The 16,263-nt window shown below is 41.1% G+C and overlaps 1 protein-coding gene across 3 annotated transcripts in view; it reads left to right on the plus strand.

The window, feature by feature from the left end:
* KICS2 (KICSTOR subunit 2) overlaps positions 1–16,263 on the plus strand; it is an 86,741-nt gene that overhangs the window by 4,671 nt on the left and 65,807 nt on the right. For all 3 annotated transcript variants that reach the window (XR_014081896.1, XM_081588921.1, XM_081588922.1), the window contains exon 2: positions 4,481–4,766. Coding sequence is in view for 2 of the 3 variants with exons in the window: in XM_081588921.1 (XP_081445047.1) it covers positions 4,481–4,766 (286 nt within the window). In the remaining variant the exon portion in view is untranslated. The remainder of the gene's footprint in view (positions 1–4,480; positions 4,767–16,263) is intronic.

Here is a 16,263-nt window from a genome sequence, read left to right on the forward strand (position 1 = left end):
ACAATGTTGTGTTTGTTTCTGCCACACAACAACGTGAATTAGTCATACGTATACATATGTCCTCTCCCTCTTGAACCTCCCTTACCACAGCCCCCATCCCACCCCTCAAGATTGTCTTGGAGCACCAGGTTGAGCTCCCTGTGTTGTACAGCAGTTTCCCACTAGCTGTCTGTTTTACATATGGTAATATATATGTTTCAATGCTGCTTTCTCAATTTGTCCCACTCTCTCCTTCCCCCACTGTGTCCACAAGTTTGTTCTCTATGTCTTTGTCTCTATTCCTGCCCTGCAAATAGGTTTATCCATACCATTTTTCTAGATTCCATACTTACATGTTAATATATGATATTTGGGGCTTCCTAGGCAGCACTAGTGTTAAAGAACACACCTACCAATGTAGGAAGCATAAGAGATGCGATTTGATTCCTGGGTTGGGAAGATCCCCTAGAGGAGGGCATGGTAACCTACTTGCCTGGAGAATTGCATGGACAGAGGAGTCTGGCAGGCTATGGTCCATTGGGTCACAAAGAGACACAAATGAAACAACTTAGCACCCACACAATATTTGGTTTTCTTTTTCCAACTTACTTCACTCTGTATTACAGACTATAGGTTCATCCACCTCAGTTCACCTGACTCAAATTCATTCCTTTTTATGGGCTTCCCCGATAGTGCTAGTGATAAAGAACCTGCCTGGCAATGCAGGGAACGTAAGAGACGTGGGTTTGATCCCTGGGTCGGGAAGATCCTCTGGAGAAGGAAATGGCAACCCACTCCAGTATTCTTGCCTGGAAAATCCCAAGGACAGGGGAGCCTGGCGGGTTTTAGTCCATAGGGTCGCGAAGAGTCAGCCATGACTGAAGCGACTTAACACAACACACACACACACAGCATTACATTGTGTATATGTACCACAACTTCTTTATGCATTCATCTATTGATGGATATCTAGGGTTGCTTCCATGTCATAACTATTGTAAATAGTGCTGCGGTGAATGCTGGGGTACATGTGTGTTTTTGAATTATGGTTTTCTAAGGGTCTGTGCCCAGTAGTGGGATTACTGGGTTGTATGGTAGTTTTATTCCTAGTGTTTTAAGAAGTTTCCCTATGGTTCTCCATAGTGGCTGTATCAATTTACATTCCCACCAACCATTCAAGAGGGTTCTCTTTTCTCCATATACTCTCCAGCATTTGCTGTTTGTAGATTTCTTAATAATGGCCATTCAGAATGGTATAAGGTGATACCTCACAGAAATTTTGATTTGCATTTCTCTAATAATGAGTGATGTTGAGCATCATTCATGTGTTTATTGGGAGAGCTTCTTATATCAGTTAGAAATGGAAGGAAAGTGAAAGTTGCCCAGTCGTGTCCGACACTTTGCGACCCTGTGGACTATGTAGTCCATGGAATTCTCCGGGCCAGAATACTGGAGTGGGTAGCCTTTCCCTTCCCCAGGGAATCTTCTCAACTCAGAGATCAAACCCAGGTCTCCCACACTGCAGGCGGATTCTTTACCAGCTGAGCCACAAGGGAAGCCCAAATGAAAGGGAAAGAGATTAGCATTATTGATTATGTGCTTTACTCTAGGCGTGTTACAAACCAAGTGTTATTTCATTGTGTCTTTTTAGTTTCACATTGAAACAACAACTAAGGCTCAAAGTGGCTAAGTCAGTGCACATCACACAGCTTGTAAATTTGGAAGCTGGGATTTGGAACCAAGTCTTTCAGCCTTCCAGAGCTTTCAGCTTTTACTTGGTACTCTTGTTACCTTCCTAACCTAACAGATTTTGTCCTAGACCTCGGCACAAATGTCCATTTATTTCATACCGTCACTTTACAAAGTCTGCAAAGCTAGACTGAATACAGATGGAGAAGGAAGGCAAACCTTCCAGGATACAGTCCTGTAGAGGATATTGGATCCACCTGTGTGTGCTGTCACCTCAGTCGTGTCCGACTCTTTGAGACCCTGCGGACTGTAGCCCTCCAGGCTCCTCTGTCCATGGGATTCTCCAGGCAAGAATACTGGAGTGGATTGCCATGCTCTCCTCCAGGGGATCTTTCTGACCCAGGAATCAAACCCACATCTCTTTTTTTTCAAACCCACATCTCTTAGGTCTCCTGCATTGGCAGATGGGCTCTTTACCACTGGTGCCACCTGGGGATCCACCTGTACCATATCGTTTTTGCTGCTATTAGTAAGAGAAATGATGTGAATGCTAGCCAGTGTGATTGGGTAGTATATTGGAGAAAACACTTTTTAAGTATCAGTAGTTTGCCTGTGGAATCAGAAGTTAAGTAGGGTGACCATCCACATGAAAGTGAAAGTCACTCAGTTGTGTCTGACTCTTTGCAACCCCATGGACTGTACAGTCCATGGAATCCTCCAGGCCAGAATACCAGAGTGGGTAGCCTTTCCCTTCTCCAGGGAATCTTCCCAACCCAGGGATTGAACACAGGTCGCCCGCATTTTAGATGGATTCTTTACCAGCTGAGCCACAAGGGATGCTCAAGAATACTGGAGTGTGTAGCCTATCCATTCTCCAGGGGATCTTCCTGACCCAGGAATCGAACCAGGGTTTCTTGCATTGCAGACGGATTCTTTCCCAACTGAGCTATGAGGGAAGCCTGACCATCTGCATAGGTTTGCTCAAAGTTGAGGGGGTTTTCAGGACATGGCACTAAGGGTTTCCTGAGAAGCTAGATTTTCAGTACTAAAACCTGGACAGTCACAGATAAACTGGGGCAAGGTGCTATAGTAGTAAGGGATATAAGAATCCTTTCTTTCTTTTTTTTTTTTTTTATTTATTTTAGTTGGGGGCTAATTACTTTACAATATTGTAGTAGTTTTTGCCATACATTGACATGAATCAGCCATGGGTTTACATATGTTCCCCATCCTGAACCCCCCTCCCACCATAAGAATCCTTTCTTAAAATACAAACTGGGCAATGAATTGTGAAATGTTTCATTCATTAGAACATTTTACAAAAGCCTTGATATGTAACTTTCCCTCCTAACTGGTATGTTTAGAATACTAACTCATTCATTAAAGCTTTCTGTGAATTATCAGCAGAGAATTTAAACTGTCACTTGTCTCTGAGATTTTTAATATTCCTAAGATCTCCTGTTTTAAACCTGCCCTGTTTCTTTTTGTTCTCCTAATGTCTTGCCTCTGATCCTTTGTTGGGGTACAGAATTGCTTAAGACAACATCTATGAAACTGGCCCCAGAAATATAGTTTTTCATGTATTCATACAGAAGTAAAGAAATGATGTATAAGCCATTTGAACCTTTTCAGCTGTTGTAAAGAATGTATTTGGCCTTACTTCTTGCTGATTTCCTTTGGAACCCCTGAGTTGCAGCAGCAGTTATTTATAATTGCTTCCTACTCTTAATAATTCACAATGTGGTGCTTATTGTGATATAACCTATAGTGTCAACCTTGCTAAGAACACTGACATTTCCTTTTTTTTTCCCCTGGGATCCAAGTAGGCTGTGTTTTCCATTTTCTGCTGCTGCTGCTGCTGCTAAGTCACTTCAGTCGTGTCCGACTCTGTGCGACCCCATAGACGGCAGCCCACCAGGCTCCACCATCCCTGGGATTCTCCAGGCAAGAACACTGGAGTGGGTTGCCATTTCCTTCTCCAATGCATGAAAGTGAAAAGTGAAAGTGAAGTCACTCAGTCGTGTCCGACCCTTAGCGACCCCATGGCCTGCAGCCTACCAGGCTCCTCCGACCATGGGATTTTCCAGGCAAGAGTACTGGAGTGGGGTGCCATTGCCTTCTCTGTTTCCATTTTCTAGTATAGCTTAAAAGAAAAATACAACTCCAAAGCCAAAATGAAGTTTTCTGATATACCAGGAATAACAACAGTGTCTCATAATTGGGTATTCTCTTCTGTTTTAAATTCCTAAATGTGGAAGGAAGGCTTTTTAGAACCAGGTTCATGTCACTTGCTAGGTTAACTATCCTCTGAATTTGATCTGAATCCTTCATTGAAGTGGGATTGGCATGTGGGTAAGGAAAACTCAGTGGTAGAGTCCACCTGCCAATGCAGAAGACGTTGGTTTGATCCCTGGGTCGGGAAGATTCCCTAGAGAAGAAAATGGCAACTCACACCAGTATTCTTGCCTGGAATACTGCCAGGAAAGCCCATTCTTGCCTGGAGAATCCCATAGACAGAGGAGCCTGATGCTCTACAGTCCTTGGGGTTGCAAGAGTCAAACACGACTTAGCGGCTAAACAACAAGACAAGAAAATCATACACAGGTCCGTTGCTACACAAATGAGTGGTACCAGGCAGCCACTTAACTACTCTCTAGTGAAATTATGAATCACAAAATACGTAGAAGTCAGAGAATATGGTAGCTGAAAAATCATTGAGCTTATTGGTTTGGGTTGTTTCCTTCTGGATGCTGGCAAGCATTTTGTGGGTCTGGTTTCTCTTTCTTACCTGCTTCTGTCATTTGCCTTCCAGGGGGCCAGTCTTTCTTCAGCAGGAAGGATTCCATTCGCACCATCTATACTTCCCTGCACAACGAGCTGAAGAAGGTGGTGACTGGCCGTGGTGCCTTCGGGGGGACCGCTCCTCACGTGGAAGAGCTCCTTTCCCACCTGTCGGAACAGCTATGCTTCTTTGTTCAGGCTCGCACAGAGATCGCAGACTTCTATGAGAAGATGTACACTCTCAGCACACAGAAGTTCATCAATGCTGAAGAGCTCGTTGGCCTTTTGGACACCATCCTCAAGAAATACAGCTCCAGGTCAGTGTAGGTGAGGAGCGGGGGATGGAATGTGGCAACCTTGCAATTCCATGCAGAGTCTCATGGAATAACTGTGAAGGAGAAATGGCTGTATTACATTTTATATATGTTAATTAATCAACAGGTATACATTAAGCAGGGCTTCCCTGGTGGCTCAGTGGTAAAGAATCTGCCTGCCACTGCCGGAGACACAAGCTACCTATAAAGAAGTGAGATTGGTTGTAATGTATTACTTACTGCCAGATCCAAAAAGCAATTCCAAAAGAATTTGAATGGTGCTGTGGACATCATTGACTGTGAATGACTCAGTTTTATTTTGGGGTCCTTGGAACCTGGCATAGAGTCTTGCACATAGTAGGTGCTCAGTAATTTTATGATGAGCTAAATGGAAAGTGATGACTTTGAAGGATGCCACTCCTTTGGACATAGTGAGTTCAGATATATTTGCTTAAAAAAGAAAGGCAGATATATTAATTTATATTCCCAAATGAAGTCTAATTAATGCTCATCTGATTAATAGATGAGTAGTGGGCAAAGTACAGAGATTAAAAGAGACTATATGGAGGAGGTAGACTCTGAGGAGACTTAAAAATTTTTTTTAAATTTTATATTGGTGCATAGTTGATGAACAGTGTTGTGTTAGTCTCAGGTGTACAGCAAAGTGTTTTAGTTACACATATATACGTATCTGTGCTTTTTCAAATTCTTTTGTCATTTAGATTATTACAGAATATTGAGCAACATTCCCTGTGTTGTACAGTAGGTCCTTGTTGGTTATCTATTTTATTTTATTTGTTTATTTTTTTAATATTTTAATTTTATTGGTGTATAGTTATTTACAGTGTTGTGTTAGTTTCAGGTGTACAGCAAAGTGATTCAGTTATACACATACATATATTTATTCTTTTTTAGATTCTTTTTTCTTATAGGTTATCGCAGAATATTGGGTAGAGTTCCTTGTGGTATATACTAGGTCCTTGTTGATTATTTATCTTATATTTATAGTTTTGTGTGTATGTTCATCCCAAGGTCCTGATTTATCCCTTCTCCCCCTCTTTCCCTTTGGTAACCATAAGTTTGTTTTGATATCCAAAGCCTTTGACTGTGTGGATCACAATAAACTGTGGAAAATTCTGAAAGAGATGGGAATGCCAGACCATCTGACCTGTCTCTTGAGAAACCTGTATGCAGGTCGGGAAGCAACAGTTAGAACTGGACAAGGAACAACAGACTGGTTCCAAATAGGAAAAGGAGTACGTCAAGGCTGTATATTGTCACCCTGCTTATTTAACTTATATGCAGAGTACATCATGAGAAACGCTGGGCTGGAAGAAACACAAGCTGGAATCAAGATTGCCGGGAGAAATATCAATAACCTCAGATATGCAGATGACACCACCCTTATGGCAGAAAGTGAAGAAGAACTAAAGAGCCTCTTGAGGAAAGTGAAAGAGGAGAGTGAAAAACTTGGCTTAAAGCTAAACATTCAGAAAACTAAGATCATGGCATCTGGTCCTATCACCTCATGGCAAATAGATGGGGAAACAGTGCAAACAGTGTCAGATTTTATTTTTTGGGGCTCCAAAATCACTGCTGATGGTGATTGCAGCCATGAAATTAAAAGATGCTTACTCCTTGGAAGGAAGGTTATGGCCAACCTAGATAGCATATTGAAAAGCAGAGACATTGCTTTGCCAACAAAGGTCCGTCTAGTCAAGGCTATGGTTTTTCCAGTAGTCATGTATGGATGTGAGAGTTGGATGGTGAAGAAAGCTGAGTGCCGAAGAATCGATGCTTTTGAACTGTGGTGTTGGAGAAGACTCTTGAGAGTCCCTTGGACTGCAAGAAGAACCAACCAGTCCATCCTAAAGGAGATGAGTCCTGGGTGTTCATTGGAAGGACTGATGTTGAAGCTGAAACTCCAATACTTTGGCCACCTCATGCGAAGAGCTGACTCATTGGAAAAGACCCTAATGCTGGGAAGGATTGGGGGCAGGAGGAGAAGGGGATGACAGAGGATGAGATGGCTGGATGGCATCACCGACTCGATGGACATGGGTTTGGGTAGACTCTGGGAGTTGATGATGGACAGGGAGGCCTGGCGTGCTGCGATTCATGGGGTGGCAAAGAGTCGGACACTACTGAGCGACTGAACTGAACTGAAGTCTGCTTTTATTTTGTAAATAAGTTCGTTTGTATCTTTTTTAAAATTAGATTCCTATGAGTGATGTCACATGATACTTGTCCTTCTCTGACTTACTTCACTTAACATGATAGCCTCTAGGTCTATCCATGTTGCTGCAAATGGCATTATTTCATTCTTTTTTATAGCTGAGTGATGTCCCATTGTATATGTGTACCACATCTTCTTTATTCCTTTGTTGATGGACATTTAGGTTGCTTCCATGTTTTGGCTATTGTAAATAGTGCTGTAATGAACACTGGAGTGCATACATCCTTTTGGATTATGGTTTTCTCTGATACACATTGCTGTATTTAAAATAAATATATAGATGTCAATCTCAAACTCCCAATCTATCCCTCTCTGAGAAGATTTTTAAGGGCAGGTAGGATTTTGAGAGTAAAGGTTGGTAGAAAGAAAGGTTTCTTCATATCTGTGGTTTCTCCCTATTTGTGATTCCACATCCAAGGATGCAAAATATTTACTGTTGAAAAATTCTGCATGTAAGTGGATCTGTGCAGTTCAAACTCATGTCATTCAAGGGTAAACTGTATTCTAAATTATCTTTTTATTTACTTTTAATAGATAATATATTGTTGCTGTTCGGTCGCTAAGTTGTGTCTGACTCTGCAGCCCCATGAACTGCAGCACACCAGGCTTCTCTGTCCATCACAGTCTCCCTGAGTTTGCTCAGACTCAAGTCCATTAAGTCAGCGATACCATCCAACCATCTCATTCTCTGTTGCCCGCTTCTCCTCTTGCCCTCTATTTTTCCCAGTATCAGGGTCTTTTCCAATATATTAACATGGCTCAAAATTTATAAAAGTGCAAAAGAATACAGTAATAAAAATTTACCTTCTGCCCCTGTTCTTCAGCTAAATTCCCTTCCTGAGAGTCAGTGAATGTTAACAACTTTTTTCTGTTGTTCTCGAGATAGTCTATGCATTATCAATACACACATTTTCTTTTTTTAAACAAATTTTACATGTTTTCAATTTTTTTATGTTTGGAAGTGTTGTTTTATTTCTCCCTCAAATCTGACTTAGTATTTGTTGTCTCTTAATAATTTTTTTAAACCAAAAAGTATAGTATAACTGGAGATATGATTCTTAGGGTGAAGGATCTTATGTGGTGATTCCCAGATGCTAACATGAAAGTGGTTTTGTTGAACCATTTAGGGAGCTTAAGAAAAATACTTATACCGGGGCCCTTCTTCTTTCCCAAGAGAGTAAGATCTAGCAATTCTGGATTGGGTATCCAGACACCTGTCTGTTTTAAAAGTTTCCTGTGATACTGATACATAAGTCTGCAAGAAAAATTGAATATATAAGAGCATGATGCCAATACTGGATATATGGGGTATGGAGCCTTATCAATATGTGTGCAAGTGACTGTGCGTTTGTTGTGTCATAGTAATGAAGGTAGTAGTGGTTTAGTCGCTTCCGTCGTATCCAACTCTTGCGACCCTATGGACTGTAGCCTGCCAGGCTCCTTTGTCCCTGGGATCTCCCAAGCAAGAATACTGGAGTGGGTTGCCATTTGTTTCTCCATGGGATCTTCCCAACCCAGGGATAGAACCCACATCTCCTACATTGCAGATGGATTCTTTACCACTGGTTCCAGAGATTCCCCATAGTAATGAAAGGTTATTACTATTTAACTGTTTTTATTTTGTTAGACTTGTGATATATCAACTTTGAACCTTCTTTGAAACACCCCAACTTCTCAAAGCCCTGGGAATTTCTTCCACTGCAGTAGCAAAAGCCCAGATTTCATTCTTGCAGATCTTAGGGCACTTGTCTATACCCCTCATCCTGCTGAGTGGATACTGATGGAGTTGGGCTGTAAGATAACACATGATCAATAAGTATTTTCAGCTATAGACATTCTCCACCAATGCTAGCTTTGTCTACTTAATAGGGAATTACTGATCACAGACACATCCTAGTCTAAAAATTATCTACATTTAGACACTTTGGGTTAATTTGAGCAATATAAATTCTTTAGTTTAGAATTACTGAAAAGTTGAAATTTTGTATAATATATTGATTTTGGGGGAGAAAGTGGAATTATTTTAGATACAAATTAGCATGATTTACCCTTTGCTTTCAGAGTTAAAGAAGAAGCATGTTTTGTTTTTTACCCCTGGAAGCCAGTTGTGCTCAGAGTAGAATGGTGTTAAAGGTTTCCTCTTTTGGCAAACTTACTACATTGTTAAGCAAATACAAATTCTTGTTTAAGAATCACAGTCATTTGTGATGCTGCATTTCAAATTGAACAATTAACATTAATCATTTGATTAATCATTAACATTAATCATTCTGTGTGCCCTATAGAAAGAATAATACAGATTTAATTCTTTCAGGGTCAGTTCAGTTGCTCAGTCATGTCTGACTCTTTGCCACCCCATGGACTCCAGCATATCAGGCTTCCCTGTCCATCACCAACTCCTGGAGCTTGCTCAAACTCATATCCATCAAGTTGGTGATGCCACCTAACCATCTTATCCTCTGTCGTTCCCTTCTCCTCCTGCCTTCAATCTTTCCCAGCATCAGGGTCTTTTCCAGTGAGTCAGTTCTTCACATCAGGTAGTGGAGTTTCAGCTTCAGCATCAGTCCTTCCAATGAATATTCAGGACTGATTTCCTTTGGGATAGACTGGTTGGATCTCCTTACAGTCCAAGGGACTCTCAAGAGTCTTCCTCAACACCACAATTTAAAAGCATCAATTCTTTGGCGCTCAGCTTTCTTTATGGTCCCACTCTCACATTCACGCATGACTACTGGAAAAACCATAGCTTTGACTAGATGGACCTTTGTTGGCTGTCTAAGTTGGTCATAGCTTTTCTTCCAAGGAGCAAGCATCTTTTAATTTCATGGCTGCAGTCACTATCTGCAGTGATTTTGGAGCCCAAGAAAATAAAGTTTGTCACTGTTTCCATTGTTTTCCCATTTATTTGTGGTGAAGTGATGGGACTTGGTGCCATGATTTTTGTTTTTTTGAATGTTGAGTTCAGGGTCAGGGTGTCTATTATTCCTTGAATACTTTTGCAGGGAAGTAGAACTTGGGTTTTTTCCCCAAGGAAGCATCAGTGGAACATTTTTTGATTCTGTAGAATTTGTTTTGAATTTATTTACCTGTTTTGTACAATGGGCATAAAAGAAAACTCTGGCTAATCTTTCTGTTTCATGGTTAAAGCAAAACTAGAATATTGATTATAAATACAAATTAATATATAGTCTCCTAAAACAAGAGTTTTTAATTGAAGTGCAGTATTTTATGTTATAGGTATACAATGTAGTGATTCACAATTTTTAAATGATATATCCCTTTTATAGTTATTATAAAATATTGGCTGTATTCCTTGTGTGGTGCCATGTATCCTTTTTATGCCACGCCATGCAACATGCAAGATCTTAGTTCCCCAACCAGGGATCTGCAATTATTCATTCTAGACAGCTTTTTAAAGTCCATCTGGTATAGCAATAATATTCTATTAAATGATTTTTATTCTTTAATCATAATTTTATGGCTAGTATTTAAAGGACATTTTAAAAAATCGAGTTACATAAATTTATTTGCATTTGGGGGGGGAGGGTTGAAGTAGAAAAGGATAGCTTTACACCTTTGCCAGGCAAAGGTAGACACACCAGGCTTCTGCCTTGAAAAACTATGTGTTTCCTGTTTGCGTTTTAGGAAGCACATTTTGTTTTTTAATCTGAATGCTTCAAATGACAGAATTCTCACTGTAGGCAAAACTGTGATTTGATTTTTTAGGCTTTATGCCCTTTTTCCTTCAAAAAAGATTTGTAATGATAACACTGTTAATGACACAGTTGGCTGCATGTGTGTAGTTCAATAAGGTTAACTATTGCCCCCTGAAAATTTCATAAGCGAAACCAACAACAGTGCGATTTCTGTGGGACACATTCTACTCTCGTTAATTGACATGCTTAGATCTTAACAGTGAAGACTCGAGGCTTTCCTGTGATCTTGCCCCAACCCAACTTCTCAAATTATCTAAGACCCATCAAATGCTTTAAATTGCATTCAAACTGAGTGAAAAGGAAGCAGCTTCAAAGAGAAAACAGGATTTTAAGCAGAAGCCCCCCCCCAAAAAAAAAACCAAAAACAGTCCACAATCTAATGCATTCCCCATAAGTATTTGCCATTTCCTACCTTAGTTCCTGTTACTTAGTTCGCTTAGAATATGCTTGAATTTGTATCGGAGGAAATACTACCTCTTTCCTTTACCCTTTTTTCCAGCTGGGGACCCTTTAGCAAAAGATAGATTAACGAGAGAAAAGCATACAAATGTATTTAATATAGTTTTAATATGGCCTGTGGGCTTCCCTCATGGCTCAGTGGTAAAGAATCCACCTGCTAATGCAGGAGACACTGGTTCAATCCCTGGGTCAGGAAGATCCCTTGGAGAGGAAATGGCAACCCATTCCAGTATTCTTGCCAGGGAAATGGACAGAGGAGCCTGGTGGGCTACAGTCCACGGGGTTGCAAAGAGACAGACATGACTTAGCAACCAAACAACAATGTGGCCTGGAGTCTTCTTAAGGAAATGAAGACCAAAATAAGTTGTTAAACCTGTGTTTTTATGCTAGATTTGATGATGAATGAGAGTTGTGGAAAAAAGTGGTGTGAGCCAAGTTTCCTGAACTGGGAGAAACAGCAAGGCCTGTTAGTTCAGATTTCTCTCTGTGACCTTTTGTCTTTGGAGATAAGAATGTTCCTTTCCCCAGGGTACAAGGAGGGGTCCTCTTACTTGAAGGTTTTATTACCTGCCCTAGGAGAGGGCCAGAAAGTCCTTCCTACACATGTCATTTCTCAAATTCATTCAGCTTAAAATAGTCAATATACCAGGATGCCATATATTAGGGTAGGCTGTTCTGAACCCCATAGAGTTCTATCTTGTATCAGCTGTTGCCGCAATCATTCTGTATAACAGACCATCCCCAAAGTCACACTTCGGGCAGACAGGTCTATTGGGAGTTGTCTGATGTGGGCTGGTCTCAGCTGGGTAGCTGTGCTGAACACATTGCTCTCAGTGGGCTTGGCTTTTTGCTCTGAGCTGTGGGCTTGGTCAGCTACACATGTGTTCATTCTGAGCTCAAGGTTAGAGAGGAAGCAGCTACCTAGTGGTGAGGACCTAAGTGCAAAAGAACAAGCCCAGTTAAGCACATGTTAAGCTTTTGCCTGCATCAGATCTGTTAACATCCCTTTGGCTAAAGCAAATCACATAACGAATCCATGGTCCAGGGTGGGAAAGTGGGCCACCTCTGGTGGGAGGGTCGCAAAATCACACAGCAAAGTGGGTGGAATTGGGGTGGTTAGGAATTTGGGGCCTGAAATTTAAGCCCTCATCTTCACATGGCTGATTCCTACCAGTTCTTTGAGCTTTGTGGGTCAATTTAAACCTGTCTCCTCCATGGCCTGCACAACCTTTCAACCAAAAGGAATTGTTCCTTTTTCTAAACTGTTACTTTATGTGCACGCATCCTAAGAGATGTTACTTCCTACCTATACCCATTATAAATGCCTCCTTCCACCAGGTTAAGTCCTGTAGGGCAAACCTTTGGCTAATTCATCTTCATTTTGTCAGTGTGTTTGTAAAAACTAGTAAAATAGTTGTTTTAAGTGGGATTATAGATTTTTTTAATGTGGTTAAATTTACATAACATAAAATTTACTGTTTTAATCATTTTTAAGTGTACAGTTCTGTGACATATCCTATATTCACATTGTGCTACAGCTTTATTTTTCATCAGACTTCTGACTTCTCACGTGTGTGGACCTCCATACTTCTTTTGGAAGGAACTGCTTGATGGGATCTGTGAAGGAAGGAGTGCATGCTTGAGTTCTCTCACTCTTTGTCTGTCTTCTCTTTCGGCTTTTTTTTGGAGCAGATGTTCTCTGCAAATAGTTGTCAATGTATTCTGTATTCAGACTCTTTCAAACTTGCTGCCATAGCTGAGGTGTGTGTTTTTGGATTACGATTTAACTGACGACTACCACCACCCACCCCACGGTCTGAGATGTAAGTAGGTATAAGGTACGGAGTAGGAATGGGAAGATGATACAACATAATGCTAATCTCAAAGTCTGGCAGAATAACATCAACATGAATTTTTAGCTCTTCTTGAAAAGATGAAAAGTAGCTTCACCATTCACATTCATCCTAATGAACATTGAACATTTAAACGCTTTTAGTATGTTTATGGAAGAGCTTGTGTGGAATTCTTTCTAAAGGTTGGTACAGAGAATTCATTTTCTTTCAAGGAGAATATTGGATATAAATGATTTCCAATTGGAAGCAGAAAAATCACTTTGAGTTCTGTTATTTGTGATGGTATGATACTATTTTTCCATTATTAACAGCCTTACTGTGTTCATAGTTCCTTGGCAGATTTTTCTTGATAACCATGATTACAGAATATTGTGATGCTTAAGGTTTATTAAGTGTCAAGTTGCCTAAAGGCTAAGGTGGTAGGAGCATTTCTTAGAATGCGAAGATTTTGAGACATGCTATAGTGTATGTGTGTGTGTTAGACTTTCTTAATGTTTATTTTGAAGCATGTAATGTTTGAAGAGTCCAAATTAGTTAATTGAGTACTTGAGCCAGAGGATTTTTAAAAAACACTTTTATTTATTTTTCTGTACCAGGTCTTTGGTTGTGGCATGTGAACTCTTAGTTGCGGTGTGTGGGGTCTAGTTTTCTGACCAGGGATTGGACCCCTTCTGCATTGGGAGCATGGAGTCTTAGCCACTGGACCACCAGGGAAGTCCCTGAGCTAGAGGATTTGAGATCCGGTTTATTTTCCAGTAGTCATGTATGGATGTGAGAGTTGGACTATGAAGAAAGCTGAGCGCCGAAGAAATGATGCTTTTGAACTATGGTGTTGGAGAAGACTCTTGAGAGTCCCTTGGACTGCAAGGAGATCCAACCAGTCCATCCTAGAGGAAATCAGTCCTGAATATTCATTGGAAGGACTGATGCTGAAGCTGAAACTCCAATACTTTGGCCATCTGACGCGAAGAACTGACTCATTGGAAAAGACCCTGATTCTGGGAAAGATTGAAGGCTGGAGGAGAAGGGGACAACAGAGGATGAGATGGTTGGATGGTATCACCGACTCAATGGACATGAGCTTGAGTAAACTCTGGGAGTTGTGATGGACAGGGAGGCCTGGCATGCTGCAGTCCATGAGGTCACAAAGAGTCGGACACGACTGAGCGACTGAACTGAATTTGTCCTTCTGATTCTTTCAGTGCCTTATTAGACTACACCCTCCATCCATGTTCTAGCTTCCCTTTCCTAGAGGGTGTTGACTATAAAATGCCAGTAATACAAAAAACAATGCATTATTGTTATGTGAATAACTGCATCCTATTTATCACATGATAATCAGTTTCTATCTTATAACATTCAACCTAGTTTGGGCTCTCATAATTATAATCTCATTTTTTTAGGGTTTTAAAAACTCTAGATATACTTGTGATGATTTTTTTCCTAATTATTTAATTGATAACCAAAATTTTCCTCTTCAACCAGGGCCAAAACAGATGTGTGTGAATCTTCTGTCTCTTTGAAAGTATGTTGTTGCTGTTGTTCAGTCACTAAGTCATGACCGACTCTTTGCAACCCCATGGACTGCAGCATGCCAGGCTCCTCTGTCCTTCACTATTTGAGTTTGCTCAAATTCATGTCCATTGAGTCAGTGATGACATCCAACCATCTCATCCTCTGTCGTCCCCTTCTCCTCCTGCCCTCAATCTTTCCCAGCATCAGTCTTTTCCAGTGAGTTGGCTCTTCACATCAGGTGGCAAAGTAGTCTAGCTTCAGCTTCATCATCAGTCCTTCCAATGAATGCTAAGGGATGATTTCCTTTAGGATTGACTGGTTTGATCTTGCAGTCCATGGGACTCTCAAGCGTCTTCTCCAGCACCGCAATTCTTTGGCACTCAGCCTTCTTTATGATCCAACTCTCACGTCCGTACTTGACTACTGGAAGTGTAGCAGTTAAATTACATGGGGTCAAGCCTGTAAATCATTTCCCATGGTGACAGGAGCATAGAATATGCTCAGGAAATGCTAGATCTTGCCCACACCTTTAAAATGGGGTCACTTGCTAACATGATTCCTGAAACTTCTGCAGATGCTTTGGAACTTGAGGAAGAGTGTAAGGGCTTTGTGTAGGCTCCTCAAGAAGGAGGGTGCATCACGCCGGGCAGATCCTATAACTCCCTGGGTATTTCTCAGAAGAAAAAGATGAGCAAAGCTCTAGGGTGGTCCATGCAGAGAGGACTTTCCTTAAGCAGTCCACACGTGATCTTAGCCAAAAGGCTGAGACGTGATAACCATTCCGTCTCACGGTTACAGAACTTCATTTCCATCATAAACAACAGACAGAATCAATGACGCAGAAACTGGTACTCAAATCTTAACACAGGCGGTTACCACATTAACCAAATTTCTACTACTGTGCCCTTTGTTTGAGAGAGAAAGAGGGAAGGAAGCAGGCAGCTTTTACTTCCCCTCAGAAGGAGCTCAAAGCAAGAGTGACCCTATGTCCCAGTTTGTCTGATAAGTTGTAAGATTAAGCTACCAGAGGGGAAGATAGATATTAAGAAACTAGAGGATATAATTAGGGGGCCTGACCTAGTCTGTGGGTGAACATTTCTAAGAAAGTGACTCTGAAGAGGAGACCTGAAGCAACAGAAAGAAGGGTTGATGTAAAAGGGTCAGACTCTCACTGCCCTCAGGGTCTTTGCACGGTGCCCTTTATCCGCTCTGCCTGGGCGAGAGAATCTTGCCATATCCTGTCCCCTTTCCCTTCAATGTACTATACAAAAGAAGTAGAAAATGTTTTACCAACAGCAGGTAGCAGTCCATGAGTCATCAAATTAATTTAGTGAGTAGTAAGCTAATTACAAATATATATGTATAATAAGTATCAAGAGTACATTGTGCATAGTAAGTGTAAATATGAAATTTTAAAACCTTTTATTTATCTATGCTGCTACTGCTGCTAAGCCGCTTCAGTCTTGTCTGACTCTGTGTGACCCCATAGACGGCAGCCCACCAGGTTCCTCCGTCCCTGGGATTCTCCAGGCAAGAACACTGGAGCGGGTTGCCATTTCCTTCTCCAATGCATGAAAGTGAAAGGGAAGTTGCTCAGTCATGTCCGACTCTTAGCGACCCCATGGACTGCAGCCCACCAGGCTCCTCCGTCCATGGGATTTTCCAGGCAAGAGTACTGGAGTGGGGTGCCATTGCCTTCTCCTTTATTTACCTATAGGTAT

The sequence above is a fragment of the Giraffa tippelskirchi genome, chromosome 4, assembly GCF_054371585.1.
Source record: "Giraffa tippelskirchi isolate mGirTip1 chromosome 4, T2T-mGirTip1v1.2.pri, whole genome shotgun sequence".
NCBI lineage: Eukaryota > Metazoa > Chordata > Mammalia > Artiodactyla > Giraffidae > Giraffa > Giraffa tippelskirchi.